This window comes from Atractosteus spatula, chromosome 16 (assembly GCF_055471065.1).
Source record: "Atractosteus spatula isolate fAtrSpa1 chromosome 16, fAtrSpa1.hap1, whole genome shotgun sequence".
NCBI classification, from domain to species: Eukaryota; Metazoa; Chordata; class Actinopteri; order Semionotiformes; family Lepisosteidae; genus Atractosteus; species Atractosteus spatula.
In genome coordinates, this window is record NC_142721.1 from 7,368,652 (window position 1) to 7,386,142 (window position 17,491).

General features: G+C 36.8%; 1 protein-coding gene across 1 annotated transcript in view; it reads left to right on the forward strand.

Moving 5' to 3' along the window:
- Positions 1-2,534: 2,534 nt before the first annotated feature.
- tub (TUB bipartite transcription factor) overlaps positions 2,535-17,491 on the forward strand; it is a 66,566-nt gene continuing 51,609 nt past the window's right edge. The window contains exon 1 of the mRNA XM_088934993.1: positions 2,535-2,749. Within this exon, the coding sequence (XP_088791119.1) occupies positions 2,694-2,749 (56 nt within the window). The 5' untranslated portion in view covers positions 2,535-2,693. The remainder of the gene's footprint in view (positions 2,750-17,491) is intronic.

Sequence of the window (17,491 nt, forward strand, 5' to 3'; positions counted from 1 at the left end):
TTTCCATATTTGTATAACAGAAAATGGCATCTTGACCTTGCAAAGAAAGTCATCTTTGTAATTGATAATCACCTTCACCTCATTCTCCATTCAGTGAAGTTTAACCTTTCATTATATTAAATTACAAAGCCTTCCTTGGACACCAGCACTGTTGTTTTCACAAAAAAGAAAATATTTGTGTCTTTCCTGCTCAGATGTAGTTTTTCACCTGAAAAACACTACTAACAGTACCATAATTTGGAAATACCCCAGTGACTTCAAAATGTTTCCTGTTTTTTTCCCCGAGCATGTTGCCCTAATGGTTTGTGTTGTTATTAACATCTTATGGTGTCCTCAAAAGTCATCATCATGTTCAAATAACCACAGAAAAAGTCATTCTGTACAGAAAATGGGTGTTCACAGCAGAATCAAAACAGTGAATAACATCCTTCCATTTAGAGGTGTTTATAATAAACAGTCACACCGGCAAATACAATTACACTGATCAATTTCCTTTCTTTTCTGTCTCAGTCCCCAAGGTCTGGATGAGTTCATTAATCTTTTCGTCACCTTCCTATTTAAGACCTCCGGATTGTTCCCGCTCCTTTTTCCTTTTCAGATGCTCTCCTGCCAATTTCCCAGGTGTATTCATGCTGCCATCTGAGTCGTCCCTAGACATGCACGTCTCGGTTTTTCTCTCTGCCGTCTTTGAAAAATCATTTAAGATGAAGGATGAGGTCCTGTCTTGAATGAAAGCGAAAGCCGTTAAACTGCAAACGGAAGAAAGTAATGGATGTCAGCCATTCTTCTCCAGCAGCTCTTCACAAAGCAGATGCGCTGGAGGAGTGAGAAATGTCTTCATCAGTTCAATAAAGGGTGACATTTAGGAAAGCTATCCTGAGAAGGCCAAAGCAGAATTCAACCAGGACCCTGGGAATCTAGGCCTTACTACTCTTACAAACAATGCTATTAAATAAATTAATGGTCAAAGAAAGGCACAGCCTACACCACAGTATAATCTGTGACCATACTGATTGCTAGTTTGGAAATTCTGATCACAGGAGCGTAAAAGGACAGGAGACAGGATCCAAAGACAAGAGCACCACCTACTGATCCGGCAGCACCATTCCCAACACAGATCCAGCTTCACTTAGCTTCTAAGATCTGATGAGTTCAGAATGGTGGTAACTATAAGGTCATAACATTGCTGCTGTCTTAACAATAAAACATGTCCCATATATCATTAAAGACACATGACCTTCTGCTTTGAATGTCATATAAGGTCATATTGTACCGATTCTAACATGATTTAAATGGCCATGTTTGTAAGTGTCTATCCTGTGACGTTTTTATATTCTATATTGTTTTATATTTTTTATAAAAACTTGAAGTATTACGGCTCTTCAATTATGTTGTCTCTTTCCTCACATAAAAATACAATCCCTGATTCCATCCTAATTCCTGGAATAAAAATGCTTAACACATAAGTAGATATTTTTTGCTAAAAAGCTAGTAGCAAAACATATCTTCCTTGTAGTCTTCTTTTTTGAGAAGGTTAATAAATGCCAAAAGATCAAAAGAGGATAAAGTTCGTTTTTAGTTGTGTTTTAAATGAATTTCCAATTTCCACAAAATTTTAATCACTAGACAATACATTTCACTACAGTATATTGTCATGGTAGTAGCCAGCTTTATTCTATACATAACCCTACTTCACAGATAACTCCTGTATAAATCTAAATACCAATATATTAAAGTGGAGAATCTTCTTCAGGAGTGTGCACCTTCTCACACCTGAAAAAGACTCCACACCCAAAAAGTTTATCTTTTGTGTGTATGCTTTTAAGCGAAATATTAAGACACCGTTACTCGAACGTATTGATAGAGGAGATATCTTTTTCTGCCTTCGTTATCCTGTATTAGTTGTTTGCCTAAGAATCGTTTCTATAGTAGTGTTAGTTTTAACGTCAGAAATAATCCCCGAACGCTGCCTTTCTTGGCGCAAAGATTTGCATTTTTTGCATGGTTTGCTTCTAAAAAAATGACACGAAAAAATACACGAAGATGCATAAAGTCCTTATGTTACTCCGCACTTCTTTGCACATCACACCCCAGCGTCTTCTGCTTTTCTTGGTTTGTTTAAACGAGCACCACGGAACACAAACACTGCTATTAGTGTGTGCACACTGAGAAGATTTAATTTGTCTTGTCAAGGAAGGAGGACTGTTATACCCTGCGATATCATGATTGGTCAACACGAGGGGGAATGATGTAAAAAATATGGAGCTGTAGCTGTGGTAACAGGAATAAATAAGCCACGCAGCGCATCACAAGAAGCCACTGTATAGAAAAAGCGGTCAAAAAGCAGTTGTATTATTCAAATGAGAATAAATTAAAGTCAAGCATTTAATTGGGTATTTAATTGACCACATTTTTAGTGTTCAAAGAACGACTGCATTTACGGCAGTGTTTTTGAACATCCTTGCTGTGATTGGTTCCTTGTCCCCCCCAAATGGTACAACCCTCACATTGTGAACCCCAACTAAATCAGTTTTAGCGCATCTTCATTCTTCCAGCGAGAAGTAAGCTTTTGGATGAAACGAGACAGCAAGTGTGCTTAAAGAGGCCGACGTTTGCTTCTTAGTACATATCCCATAAAGGTTTTATTCAGCACAAGACACAGCTGCGCTTGGTGCCACAGCATAAAGACGATAATGGACGGAGTCAGCAGCAACAGGACTATGTCTTACAGTAGATGGAGTTATGACAGGTACCTATTATTTCTTCTTTTGTTTTCAATCATGCATTCGATTATTGCAGTATACGATGTACCCTAAAAGCGTTAATGTGAGGTGGAGCCGATGTAGCGTTGAAAACGCTGTTACATTGTTCTCTGCTAGGAATATTCTCAAAGTGACAAGTTCACTGGTCACGTTTCAGCAGGTATGTACTGTATAATTAAAAAAAAAACATGGATTAGCCTCGTCCATGAGTTGCCATATTGATTCAATTGAGTCATTTGAATATAGCCCAAAGTTAAGGTATTTGGCTTTATGGTGAATTATGGGAACGTAATTGCAATTATAACCAAATACAAAATCTGATTCTTATTCATTCACCTAATTAAGGTGAAATTAGTTCCTTACACTTTCCTGTTCAGTACGTGAACTGTTATGTTTAAAAACAATAAATGCATAAAAAGAAAATGAGATTAGAAGGTGCATACTGAGATAGTCCTTTATATTTTGTGTAAATTGTGTTTGCGTTTTTTAAATATCTATTTAAAATTATTCATCTGGAAAGTAAAAAAATGGCTGGATTATTTGATAAATAGGGAAAACACGGTGTAGACAATATGAATTGATTACTGAAAGGCAGTTTCCCCTACGTGGCGCTTGCATCTGTATTTTTTATGTATTTCACTGCATAACTTTATTCTTTTAAGAAAAAAACAGGTCTGTATTGCTAATGATCTTAACTTTTGCAGTGGTCTGACCTTTGTTTGGGAACCTTGCTTTTGCATATTAAAAGAAGAATGGGAACTTTTGCTTTATATTGGTATTTCAGCACTGTCTACACATGATGTATATTCTTCCTACGGAACGAAACGTATTTATTTGCGCAATTCATAGTACACAGACCTTAAGAACAGTTTGAAGTTCCAGTATGCCTGAGGTGGGGATAGAAGTACGGCTATGTTAACACATTTTCCTCCGAGCTTCATTAACTGTATTGACGATTCGGTATTCGAGCCTCAAGTTTAATTTTATGGCTCCCTCTTTTAAGTTTTGCACCCCCCGAATCATATTGCCCATAAACCTCAAAAGAATTAGCGCCGTTTCGTTACGTAAAATGGTCTGATGGTTTCACTCTTTGCATTCGCTTTCCGTAATTCCTGCCGTTGTCTCCGATGAAGGGCAACTGTTGGCAGCTGCTTAATGACGATGCCAGTTTTAAAAGACGATTTGTACTCAACTTGATCGAGTCTTTATAGGTCTAAACCTCAAGGAATCCTAGTGTGTGTGTTGTTCCTGCATTCAATACTGCCTGCTAGGAATTCGATGTTTGTACTTCGTGATCCTGTGGGATTTCGCAGATTTCAGTGGATTGTGCATTGTTTAATAGGATTTCGCAGCATCAAATAGAAAAGGCTCAAAGTTCCCCGAACGCATTCTTATTGGCATCTAGTGGAGTGGTCCTTTTTTCCCATGTAACTGGAATAACAACACGACTGAGGATGTTTTTGCTAAAAATGTATTCATTTAGTTGCTCTTAGTCTCTGTTTAGCTGTGCTGCGTGTATTTGTATTTGTTAATTCGAGGCGGTGCTTTAATATTAGGTAGTTAAGTGCTGTGCACCTGGAAGCAAAATTGCTTGCGGGTGTTGTCAGGGACTAAGGTGTGCTTGTGCACATTTACTGCACATAGCAGTACTCTTGATGTTCACAGTGTACTGTCTCACCTTCATGTCAAGAAAGACCTAATTCTTTATTGCGTCAAACACGTACTGTATAAACAAGGATTCAAAATCCATGATCCGAGATCATATTGAATTTTAGATTGAAACATGCCTGAGTAAGTGTGGTGATTTGTATTAATTATTAAAAATGTGAACAGCAGTGGCTCTAAATGTTCAGTTTAATTCTTTCAGTGAATGGCTAGGTTTGTCTAGGATCTTGGGTGGTGCAAAAAAAGCACCTTTTTCTTCATCCTTTCACAAGAAGCCTTCCCCTTTTCTTTCTGCCCTCCAGTTCGGATTTATATTTCTTTTTTTGTATATCTTAAGCTTGTGCTTTACACTATGTAAAGGGTTATTATAACACCTTGCCCAATAGAATGCTGGCTATGGTTTCACAGTGTGTCTCATATGGTATATATTCTCAGCACAATTTCAAGCAAAGTACGGCAGGCAAGATACTTGTTATAGATAATTAAAACAGAATCAGAAAAATATGAATAAACAGAGTCTAAGTGAACACAAAATGGAGAAAATGCATGAAAAATAGCTGATTTTCTCCCTACTATGTATTCTCTGTTTTTATGTATATATACTGTAATATTAGTGAATAATTAGTGAAGTTGTTGAAAACGATATGTTGTTAAAGTCAAATCCCGGGTTCCCTTCAGGAAAAGGCTGTTTGAAATCCTTGAATAAGTTACAGTATAATAAGTGAGTGGACTTCTGTTAGTTGTAGCTCTTCTTATGCGATTTATGTTAGGCGTTGGGCATTTAAAGTCCAAGTCCTGCAAAAAAGGCTGGGCCTCTTTTCTTGTAGCTGTTGTTTTGTTCTTTAAAGAGCGAGATTCCATATTCAGGATTTGTATCTGAAGGATTCCTCTTCTACAGCGTCTTTCCATTATCCTTATTTGATTTGGATTCCCATGACTACTATAGAAAATGATCTGGTTTAAGACTTTCTTTACCTTTTTACAACAGCCAAAATTTAGAATGAAATTTAACATTTTGAAAACTATGATGATGAAATGATAAGCAATATAAGGAAAGGATTCAATGGAATGACATTTTTAAAACCCGTATTACTACCAAAATATTAATACACAGTGTTTAGATAATATTATTTAAAAGGGGAGTGTCTAATGTGATGTGGGTCATTTTCTACAGCCTGAAAATATTAAAGGGATTTTGCTTTGTTTCTCCAGAAAAATAGAAGCACTGAGCCATAAGCATCATTTGTTTTTATATAACGGTTTGCAAATATTTAATGGACTGTGCACAGTAGCACCTGATCCTGAAATGGAGAAGCTTGCAGGGGTACAGGTCTGCTTACATCTGCTGATAATCTTTTAGTCCTCCGTCTTAAAGATGGGTATGAAACCTAATTCAAAGAAGTATTAACTATAATTTACGTTCTCCCCTTGTCCATGGATGAAATGCTATTAAATGTGCAAAACAGAAGCATATAATGAAACAACTGCACATTTGTATTGTTTCCCTGCATCAGTGGGAAAAATACTTTATTGCATTTATTGATGTGCCATCAACAGCTGTAATGAGATTTCCTGTGCGAGATGACTGAATTCGTTTTAAATTGTTTACACTGAAAGCATATTTAAGGACATTTGCTGTTCAATGGGAATCTTATTATGTTTTATCTCTGGTCATTTATTTATTACAAGATTATTATGATTATTATTATTTATGTAATGTGTACTGAACAATTATAGCTAAGTTTCAAGAACAGTCACTGATCCTACAGTCTATTTTCCATTATCTATTTTCCTGTGATCAAAAACAAAGTTCATACGTATGTATTTATCATAATTGTTTCAGCTGGGGTACTCTCTCAGACATTATAATAATAATAAAATTATCTTTTATTATATAGGGTGTTTCATCCTATAGGACCTTAAAGCTCTTTACACACAGGGGAGATCCCACTTTGTTCATTCCCGAATGGACCAGCGAACCACTACAGGGCAGATCAGCTTGTGAAGTGAGAAAAATGTCTTATGCCAATGTCAGCCAGTTGTAGAGTTTAGACAGAACACTGTGGTAAATGTCTCTAAAACACAAGCAGTTATAGCACCAGTTTACCATCTCATTCAAAGGACAGTGTCTCATACAGTCTAATGTAGCACAGTGTCCCCTGTCAGCATGTTGTCACAATATTGGAACATAATTCAGCAGCAACCGGGTTTTCCTTAGAGCGTTCCAATACTCCCACTGAATCGACCCACCCTGCTTATCATCTGGGATCTGACACAGTCGGGTTATGAGGCGATAATTTAAAACAATGTAATTATCTCATCACTTTTTAAGTATTTACTGCTTTCAGTGATACTGGAAATGAATTCAAATTTGTATCATAAGCAGCTCTTTTTTTACATCTTCTTATTTTTCGCCTCTCACATTCTATATTGGCAAAATCAAAAAAATGTGTTTTGCTATTAATATCATTAGAACCAAGTAACGATTTGTAAATATGACATCAGGAAAAGATAAAGGGCCTGGAACTTTTTTTGAAGAAAGAATTTTGAAGCCAGTGTTAAAGGCTGCAGTTGTACTGCTAAAAAGCCTGTCTGCAGCAATGACATCATATTTTCACTGGAAAGGATTGGCAATTTAAGCTTGGTAATACAAGTTTAAATATTCACCTTATTTAAGAAATGTTCAGTACCCTATCTTTGTCTTTGAATTTGGTTTTCATCCTCTAATAATGTATTCTAATTTGTTCTGAAATGCGATAAGTTGAAAAATTGGATCGGCTTCCCACTGCATATATTACCATCGATAGTGGAAAGTGATGATGATAAATACCACCATTAGCAAAATAATTTCTTATCAGCTGCTCTTGCACTTTTGAGAGGGGCATCTTGCCCCTAATGTGAGAAGGGATTTCTCATGGACAACCAAAATATTTTGTAACCTAAATAATAATAAGTAAACCATTTTAGAAACATCACCAATTAAATGTTCACTGTCAGATTTATTCAGTGTATATTTAACAACATTGTGTACAGTTTGCCTTTGATTTTGACAGCTCGGGCATTTCCCTTGAAAAGCTCCTGTTAAGCTATTAAGGACAGATGTTTAGAACCACACACTTATTTAAGACTAAAATAATACAGTGACAGTGACGTAGACACTAGAACACATGTCTCCCAACACCTATCAGCTGCAATGTCCTCCATATTCAAATGCTATAGAAATCAATCAGATTTCATGCATTTCTGAAACCTACACAGACTGCAAAGATCTATGGGCAGTATATATACAGCCTTTTGAGTCAAAATAAAATTCCTATTGTTTAAGTGAAAGGGTGTCTTGGGAACTGACATCAGGTACAGTATGTGTCTTGGTCTAGAGGAATTGAAGTAAAGTCTTCTGTGCAGATCTTCGAGTGTACTCCGTAATGCTTGTTTGCTGATTGAATCTGGCTGTGTTACAGATGATGGGAGAGGGCATCAGATTGAACTTTCTGTTCCCTTTTCTCCTGCCAAGAAAGGAGCAATAGCTTGCACACATCTGTTCCATATCCATTCTATGGATCAAATGCTTTGTAATAAATGCAGATGTGTAAATATTGTCATATTACTGGTGCCATCTTGCTCTCTGGGAAGAATGATATTTAATCAGTTGTTAGCAATTAAATTCATGGGAGCACAGCCATATCAGATAAACACCCATTTTTTAAAACAAGCAAACAGACAAAACTCTCTTTATGCCGTGTGATACAGTATCAGTCAGAAACAAATGTAAGTATTCACTTATAATGTCATGTAATTTGCTAAACTGCTTTATACCATATGGAAGCCGAAGCCTACTCGGCAAGCAACCAGCGCAAGGCAGGGTACACCCTGGATGGGGCGCCAGTCCATCGCAGGGCCAGTGCAAGCCAGTCATACATTGGGACAATTTGGAGGCCACTGTAAAGGCCGAGGGGGGAAATTGGGCCCGGACACTGGGGTAACTCCCTACTCTTATCGAGAAATGCCTGGGGATCTCAAAGAGACCAAAGAGAGTCAGGACCTCGGTTTAACGTCTCATCCGAAAGACACTGCCCACTACAGTATAGTGTCCCCGCCACTATACCAGGGCATTAGGACACACACAGACCACAGGGTGGGCGCCCCCCGCTGGTCCCACTAACACCACTTCCAGCAGCAACCATAGCTTTAGTGCCACAATTAACCCAACTAAATCTTCTAATAAATTTCAAATTACATCATAGTCATCTTAATAGATATATACCATTGATGTGTTGCTCTATTAAGATTACTGAGATGTGTAATACTACCTTCCTCATCTTTACTCCCGATTAAATAAGCCTACCTTAAAGTATTCAACAGATCTTCAAAACCAGCACCTACAAACATATAACCTTCCAAGACAGAAGATGTAATTTAATTCATGTTCTTGAACACTTTGTTGATCGTGCTAGCAAAGAAAGGTGTCATGGGAGCCGATTCAGACTCCCGTGTAGTGCGTATTTAGGACCCTGTGCAGATGGTAAAATCTGGAAGAGACTGGAGAAGGACAACGGGGAAACACGGCAGGATCAGGACGGGATGACTGACAGGGGGGCGTGACGGCAGTGTTCCGGTGCTCGGGGGGCGTGGCGCAGGCGAACATGTCCAAAACAATCCTGAAGGGGAAACCAGGAAGCAGTCCAAAAGTCCATTGCCAGGAGATCCATCCCAAGAGAGACAGGAATGGGGACGAGGAATCAGGAACAAGGAAGTTAAAATCGCAACGGAGCCGGGTGCTCCGAGCCCCGGACCCAGATGGTCAGGACGGCGGGGAATAAGACCTGCCCTCGGGCTACCTGAGAGCCCAGGGGGATGGGCAGGCCTTGTGGCGTCCATCTTCCAATACCGAGCCCTGAAGCCAGGAGACGCCCAACTTAAGTAGTGACAGGAAAATAGGAAACAAGTGTACGTAATGATGAAACTAAAATATTGAATGGTCAGAGTACCCTCTAGAGGAGGGATGATGACCGTGACAGAAGGATGATCATTTCTATAATTTTCCATGTTATTGTGATTTCAGTGAAGAAATGTGCATGTCAATGGTTCAACTTAGAGGGTTTATTTTTTAAACTATCGGTGTTAAGAATTCATTTTTTTTTCTTGTGAACATTACTTTGGAGATTGATGTAATTATTTTTTCAACTGGTGCTGAGCTTGTGGAGACATTTTTGGTTCAGAAAACAGTTATGCTAAAGAAACCATCTACCTGATTCTGCTATAATAGTGTTCTTTCCCTGTGTTTTACTTACACTCAAATCTGCCTGTTAATGTAAAAAAATGAATGAGGTGCATTTATAAAGAATTTGACAATTTATTAAAGGTACTGAAGATACCAAAACCATCATGGAGTAACCTAGCTAATAATACTTTCCCACAAACAAGTTGCTTACACTTCATTTGGAATAGTTTTTGCTCTAATTGATTCTCTTGTTACTTGAAATCTTTTTTGAAACTCAAAACTGTTGTCTTGAGGGTTGTGGGAGTATATAACAAGTTACCTCGCCACTCTTCAAGCTGATACCCTGGCTTCTTTAGAGAAATTTCTGGAAAAGATCCTTGGATCAATTAACTAGCATTTACCTGGCTAGATGGGCCAAATAGCCTTTTCTTTTTATAACCTTTCTTTCATGATACGTCCTATACTAGACGAAGTTCCTTCCTAAAGAATCTACCTTAGAATATATTACTGTCTGAGTTAAGACATAAGAATACCATTGGTTGGGTTCATTGAACAGATCTCATCTGCAGTTGTTTCTGAAATCTGGCATAAAGGTTAATGTTTGTGTTATACAGAGACTAATAGGCAGTTATTGTTGTGAAAATTATAAATGAACCATTTACTGTTAGGAAAGGGATTATGCCTCATGCAATACAGTTATATTGCATATGGCTCATACACCTTTGTAGTTCATATGTTTTTTTTTTGTTGCCTTTTCTGGGTGAACTGTTAGATTTTCTCTAATGCTTTTGCTTCCTTTCACAGCACGGTTTAGTTTCCTATGAGTTGCCCAGGTTGCAAAGGGAATACTACTTCTAAAAAATCAGAAATAGAAAGACAGAGAAGAAGCAGAAAAAAGCAGGTCAGTTTTGTCTTCCTATGGAGCTGTGAAATGCATTAGCAGGTAGCAATTGGCACCGGTATAGTATATAGCTGCAGGTGGAACAGCCTGCAGTCCCAGTAGTAACTCCTTTAGAAATAGCATCTATTACACAGCATGTTTTACAGTGCAATGAATTGAATTTTATTGAAGCAACTTGGAAACCTTCATAAAGCTGGACAATTTTAAACTTATGATTCCTTGTACAGTAAAGTAATATAATTGCTTGTAGTGATATGTATGTATGCATGTTTATCTTAATCACATGACAAAGGTGTATAAAAACAATCATGAATAAGGCAACTCCAGAAAAGATTCCACTGCCAGGTTTTTCTACGTACTGTGTGTACTGCATTGTGTTTTACCAATGTAAAAATTCATAATGGTATTCTTGCAGCTCTCTTGTATACTTGTATAATTCAATGCTTAGTAGTTTTTTTATTACAAATTCTTCTACAAGTCTTGAAATTGGAAATTAATTTATATAAATGTCTGTTTGTCATAAAGCTTCAACTAGGGTAGTTTGTAATATGGTTTCATGTATATTTTAAAAGTGAAAAGACACTATAAATTAAAAATGCTCAGAGCAAAGAGGAAATGGACATTCATCCAAGTAATGTGTTGAGGCCTTACATAAATAATGCCATTTTATTAAGAATTGCTGTTGTTTGTTAATGGTACTGTGGGAGTCACTGTAATGCATGATTTCTATCTTTCCTTCCATCATCTGAAATACCTGCTGATTCTCAACAGAGCAATCTTTTTTTTAAAAAAGGAAAGCAGTGCTTAAAGCAATATGCTGGCAAGTATCAGGTAAGTGGCGTGTAATGCACTGCTTGGAAAGGCACCTGACTACAGACACTGGTTCAGCTGCTGAAATTGTTTTAGCCTTTCTTTTCTTTATACTTCTCTGTCAGTAGTTTTTTATTTAAATTTAATTTTCAAGTTACATCTCAAATCATAGTGACATAAAGCCTGAATGCTCAGCTGAAGAACATTTATAACACCACAGAAACATCAGATTTATTTAAAAGAAATTTATACCAGATTCCTTACTTTTTCTTACTTTGAAGAGACTTACACAAGGGACTCCTTGTTTCTTACCTGCATTCAAAAGTACCATCAGTCATCAGAGTTATTTACAAACGCATTAGTAATTATTTAATGTAGCTTTACATACAGTATTGCTTATGGAAGTGAACACATTGCTTTCAGCCCATTACGATCTTACTGAATATGTGAAATTTAGAAAATGAGTACCACTCATATCTGTCAAATATGGCCTCTCAGTTAAAGAGTTTATCACTTTTTTGTGTATTTAAACAGCAGGGAGATCCTAGCTACAGTGTTTTTTTGTTATAAAAATGGAATGCACATCTGTCCCATTGACACAGGGATGATAATTATTTGCTCTCAGCTGCCTCCGCATTGAGCACAGTCATTGTTGCTGAATAACGTATTCTGTGCACACAGAACACTGGGTGTGGGAAGGGCTGGAGAAATGGCAAGTGTGAAATGTTCATTTTTGGTTATGTGTGAGGTTGGAAAGAATGGATTTTTCACATGTGAATTTATGACAAATCTGAAATTCTAAATCATAACACCAAATCTAAAGAAATAGTAAAGCAAATAGTACTTTGCTGTAAAGGAAGAGAGACCTGGTTTAGTATCGTGTGGATTCTCCTTTTTTGTGCGTTCATTCATTCTTAAAACATTCATTGTTCCCCTTTATGAGTTGTTGCACTATTTCAAAATACATTTCTTGAATGAAGCTGTAGGGGACAAAAGCTCCGTAGACCAGTTTAGACTTGTGTCATTGCTGAGGAAACATATATATATATAGTCTACATATGCCCCGGTGTACAGTCCTCCAGAGCATAACCATTGACTTACCTCATGCTAATCTAACTGGTGGCTCAGGCCTCATCAGCCTCGTAACCTTCTTGACCACCCTGAAACTACAATGTAGTAATATACAGATATATACTATTATATATACTTAAGTAATGCTTTGAAATATTCAGTCAGGTGGTGGTTAGGATTTATCATGGATTCCATTCATCAATCTCTTTAGACTTTTTCAGCTGAATTAATATAGCCTGGCTAAGCACATCGGCCCCAGAGGCCAGGAAATATAAGTAACCATGCTTAACCTTATTTGTTTCGTGTGAAAGTGGCCATACTAGAAAGTATTGCTTTTCAATGTCAAAATCTCTGCATTCATAATACTTTGTGTGTTTTTATAAGTCCCATATGCAGTGCTCTTATAAATAATGATCAAAATGATGTGTTCAGAAACACGGGGTAAGTCTAGTTGTAATTCATTTGTAGTGTAGGACATTGAGTAATTCCAGTCTTACAAATCTGAGGATTTGTGAAGCAGTTCAGTCATTAAATTAGACCACAAGTTTAGGAATATGTATGAGAAGAAAAGCAACCAGCTTCTCAAATGGCTGTTGCAGTGCCTGGTGGTGAAGAAGCACTTGTCTGGTTTAAATTTATGCAAACCCACATTGCAATGAAATAGATACAGGCAACTCACTTAAATTATTCACGAGTGCGTCAGAAAGATAGTACTCTTTCAATTTATCCTGCTTTAAGTAAAAAGTAACTGCATAGAATTTTAATATAGAGAGCCTTTGCCAGAGAAGAATAATACAAATAGTCCCTTGTGAATTATTAGAAATTAAGACATGAAATCAAGCCTGAAGCCTACTTTATTACATTGAAAAAAGAAATGTGAGAAGTTATTTAAAACAGCTCCCAAACAATAGGAGCGCTCATCTCTTTGAAGCGGAATTTCCAAACCAATGTCTTAGAAGATGACAAGAGATGCTCTCCTGTAGGACGTGCCCTTTTTTGGATTTGACATGGCAGTGCTTCTGACTAATTGATCATTAAATATCCAATTGACACTATTCATAAGAGTTAGGGTGTTAACTCTAACATCTGGGCTAACTTCCACTGTGGGCTTGACCTACTTAGAGTTCTCCCTTACGCCAGTGGGTGCAGCAGGTTTTCACATCTCCACCTGACTTCTGTGTAGGGTCTTTTAGCACAAGTGGGTGCTGTGCAGTCTTATCGCTTTGCTATAAGCCGCCTCCTGTATGTGAAGTGCTCTGGGATCCATGCATCCTCTCTATTTCAACACAGCATTTTGTTTCATTTATTGGCCAAGCTAAATACTTTCTTAATTTGCTTTATACTCTTTCCTGTTGCATTTAATATGTGAGAAATTTCTGTCATTTCACCACTGTTGGGAATGGTTGACCTATGAGTTTGATATTTTGGTTTGAAATTAGCATGGGGGTGCAACATGATTCATTTTTTTAATGAAAGAACCGTTCTTGACATTTGTATGAGTTTATATAACCAGATGAAGGTTTGGTCTGAGATCTGATACATTTTGCACCTAGTCCAATTAGATAAAAATTAGCCTTGTGGTGAAATTAAAATAAAAGTTCTCTTCTTGCAATTGTAGAATAAGGTAGGATGGAAACACAGCAGTGATGATCCTCTTAACCTCTGGTGACTAATTATGCTCCTTAGAGTAGGAGCCGATTGTGTTAGTCATCACTAAAGATTTTTTTTCCGTTTTTGTGAACTGAACAGGGCATTCCTGGTTATCTCCTAGACATTGCAGAATGTATTCTTTAATAAGCTACTGGTTGATAAGACCACAACCGCTGGACAGCTTCTGCCCCATGGCCGTTGCCCTGCTTAACCAGGACACATGAATACGGGACGCAGTGCATATGTACGGACCTGTGCGTGTTCTTTGTATGAAGTATACTGGATATGTACTATTGATTGTTTCTTTGTATCTGTATTTTTGTACCAAGACACCAGATTCAATTCATTGTATGTGTAACATACTTGGCAAATAAAGTGATTCTGATTTAGCTGGTTTTCTTGACTTGTTTTTAGTTTTATATGCTTGCCCTTTTATTTGCAACATAATAATTAAGGTCATAACTCTATTGTATTATTCATTATAAAATTAAATGGACAGTTATCATCATTCATTTATTTATCTGTATTAATGGCTACTTACAGTATATTTATAAGAAATCATAAATGTTGAAAATTTGAAGGTGCATTACTAAAACAGTTCTGGAGGTTATTGAGCAGGTTTTCTAGTCCTGGCTCTGGAATGTCTTCTAGTTTTCATTCCAGTTGACTGTTGAATTAAAACTGTTTGCTTGTATTTATTACAACCATTTCCCTTCTTCCATATAGTGTAAAGTAAAATTTGACAAGTTGAAGACCTAATTAAAATATTCACAGTCTTTACACCAAATAGTTGTTTATGTATGTTAATAGAAACAAATATATTTGAAGTTTTCTAAACATTTGCTTACTGTGCATTGGTATGACAAGAAATCATGCCTACAGAAAGAAAAAAAACTTGCTTGTTGATAGAAAAAGAACTGCTAATGATGTATTGTTTTTTTTTGTTCAGGGTAGAACACTTCACCACAGCAATTCATCTGGAGAGACTTTGGGTGATTCATTCCCCTGGAGAGGTTTAAAGAGTAGAAAATTTGACTCACTATGAAAGCCTGATCATGCGCCAGTGAATACATTAATGTTTGAGGGCCAATGATTGTATAGACAGGTGATTTAATAAAACTTTGCACAGTTTAAACCTTTTAAAACCAGGGTAGCGACAGCAGTATCATAGAGTAAAAGGTCTCAGAGCACACTGACACTGGAGTACTGTAACACTTCAATGGTATGAATCATGTTTATCCTGTATACTGTTTGGGGTTATATATATATACTGTACAGTCTGCTGAGCTTGTCAGTGCTTTATGTAGACCATGTAAAGTACCCAGAGATGCCAGGTGTGTTTGAAAGCTGATGTGTCTCTGAAACCACTTCACTTTACACACAGAAAATAACACCAGCTGCTATAGCAAGTAAAATGCAAAGTAAAAAGCAATGCACCTCTTGCAAAAATTCAGGATGAGTCCAAGTTGCACATATTTGTTCATATCAACTTCTCATGTACTGCACATTTATCACCTTTAATTATATTTGTTACTGTAACATACACAACATTTGAGTCAGTGATTCAGGATTAGAAACTGGATATGTTATAGTCTAACCAACATTGAACTTACAATACATTTTTTGCTGAAGGTTCCATGTTGCACACTTGACACATTCTTTGTGAGCAATTCTTTGTGAGAATATGATTTATGTAGATGTGTGTGAAGTAATAGGTTACTGTAGATATGAATCCATAAGAAACACTGAAAGTAATCGCCCCAGGGCAAAAAAAACCTTACAGTATTAATTGAATCTGAAATAGTTGATTGTGTTTTTTTAAAATTCAAGTCTTACGCATTTTAGTTTTTCACGGGCAAAAATGGCTTATTAACACTACCATTGATTTATTTGATTTGGCCTGAAGTTTTAACGTTTATCCTATTTGCTTTTTATTATCATGGTTGTGCAGACAGCAGAGCTACTCTGCTTAATATTAGGGTCCAATTGTCTGTTAAAAATAAGTTAAAATAAAATGGCATATAAATATCTAAACAATCTCTTGCAACATATAATATAGATCTTCTGTATCTGTGGGCTCTGTTTAAAGAAAGAAACCCACATAAAAAATGACAGTTTTACTAATGGGAATATAGTATATAGTGTAAATTTAAACTTGTGGTAAGCTTTCTTTTGAAAGTGCTATTGGTACTACTGTAGGTGTGATCTGGTGGGAGCTGTAGCACTTTTGTTTGTCTGGTTGTGAAATGTTGTTTTGTCTTGTGTTTGTTACCACTTGAGGTGGTAACACAGAAAAGAACATGACTTCCATGCCTGTGATCTAGGAATAACAGCTGAACCCACTTTCTCCACCAGCACTACAATATTATTTAAAAAACAGAATCAGAGGCCCTGCACAATTCTTAAACCTTATTTCAAAGTCAGTCCAATGGGACACCATTAGTGGACACACCCAGCCACTCAAGTAGGAGTGAGGTGAGCAACAGTTTGTTTGTGTCTTAGGAAATATCATTTAGTGGTGTGTTTCTGTAAACCATAGCTGGGCTTCGCAAGTTATCATTCTTGTTTGTAATAATGTAATTTACAGTTATAGCCCAAGGAGTTGTCATGTAGTGTGTTTCAATCAACAAAGTATATGTGGATTTACTGTGAACCTTGGAACTGAGCTCAGAGTTTTGCAATATTCAGTCTTCTTCATTCATATGTTCACAAATCTGTACTGTAACTTTTGTTGTCCTGTTGTTGATTGTGGTACTTGGTAACAGTAAAATAAGTAAAACATTGTTTAAATTTAAATGCAATTAAAAAATAATAGTACAGTAATACTGTACTTAAAGCATTGTTAAAAATTAAGATGCTAGACTGCTGTATGGAACAGTCAGAATAAAAAGGATAAGAAAAAGAACAAAAGAAAAAAATAGTAAATTAAACAGTCTGGCAGAAGCTTGGTAATATCTGTTGTAGACTCCCAGGAGTTCCACTCCCATTCTTCTGGGCATTCAGAAGGAAAGGACCTATAGTATGGATGCCAGGGAAGAATGGCAGAGGGTTGCCAGCGCAGGCGATCATCTTGGCTGCTGGAGTAACTACGAGCCAAATTCTCTCCTGTAAAATAAACAGCAATCGTTCTCTGTATTTGTTTTTTGTGTTCTTCTGTTATCTGAGCCACATACTATACTGGATGTACACATGCTACTGTAATTTAACTGTTACATTAGGCAGATATTTCAGCAGATCATATCATTAGATAGTTCCTTGTCCCTTTCTATGTTGAACAATGGAAATCTTTAAACTTTTGCACACAAAAATTACATTACCATTTTAACAATGTTAAAGGCAGCATAAATGCATAGGGTTCAATCCCATTGATATCTCAGTGTTTGTGGAGACGTGACATGCACTGGTATCCAC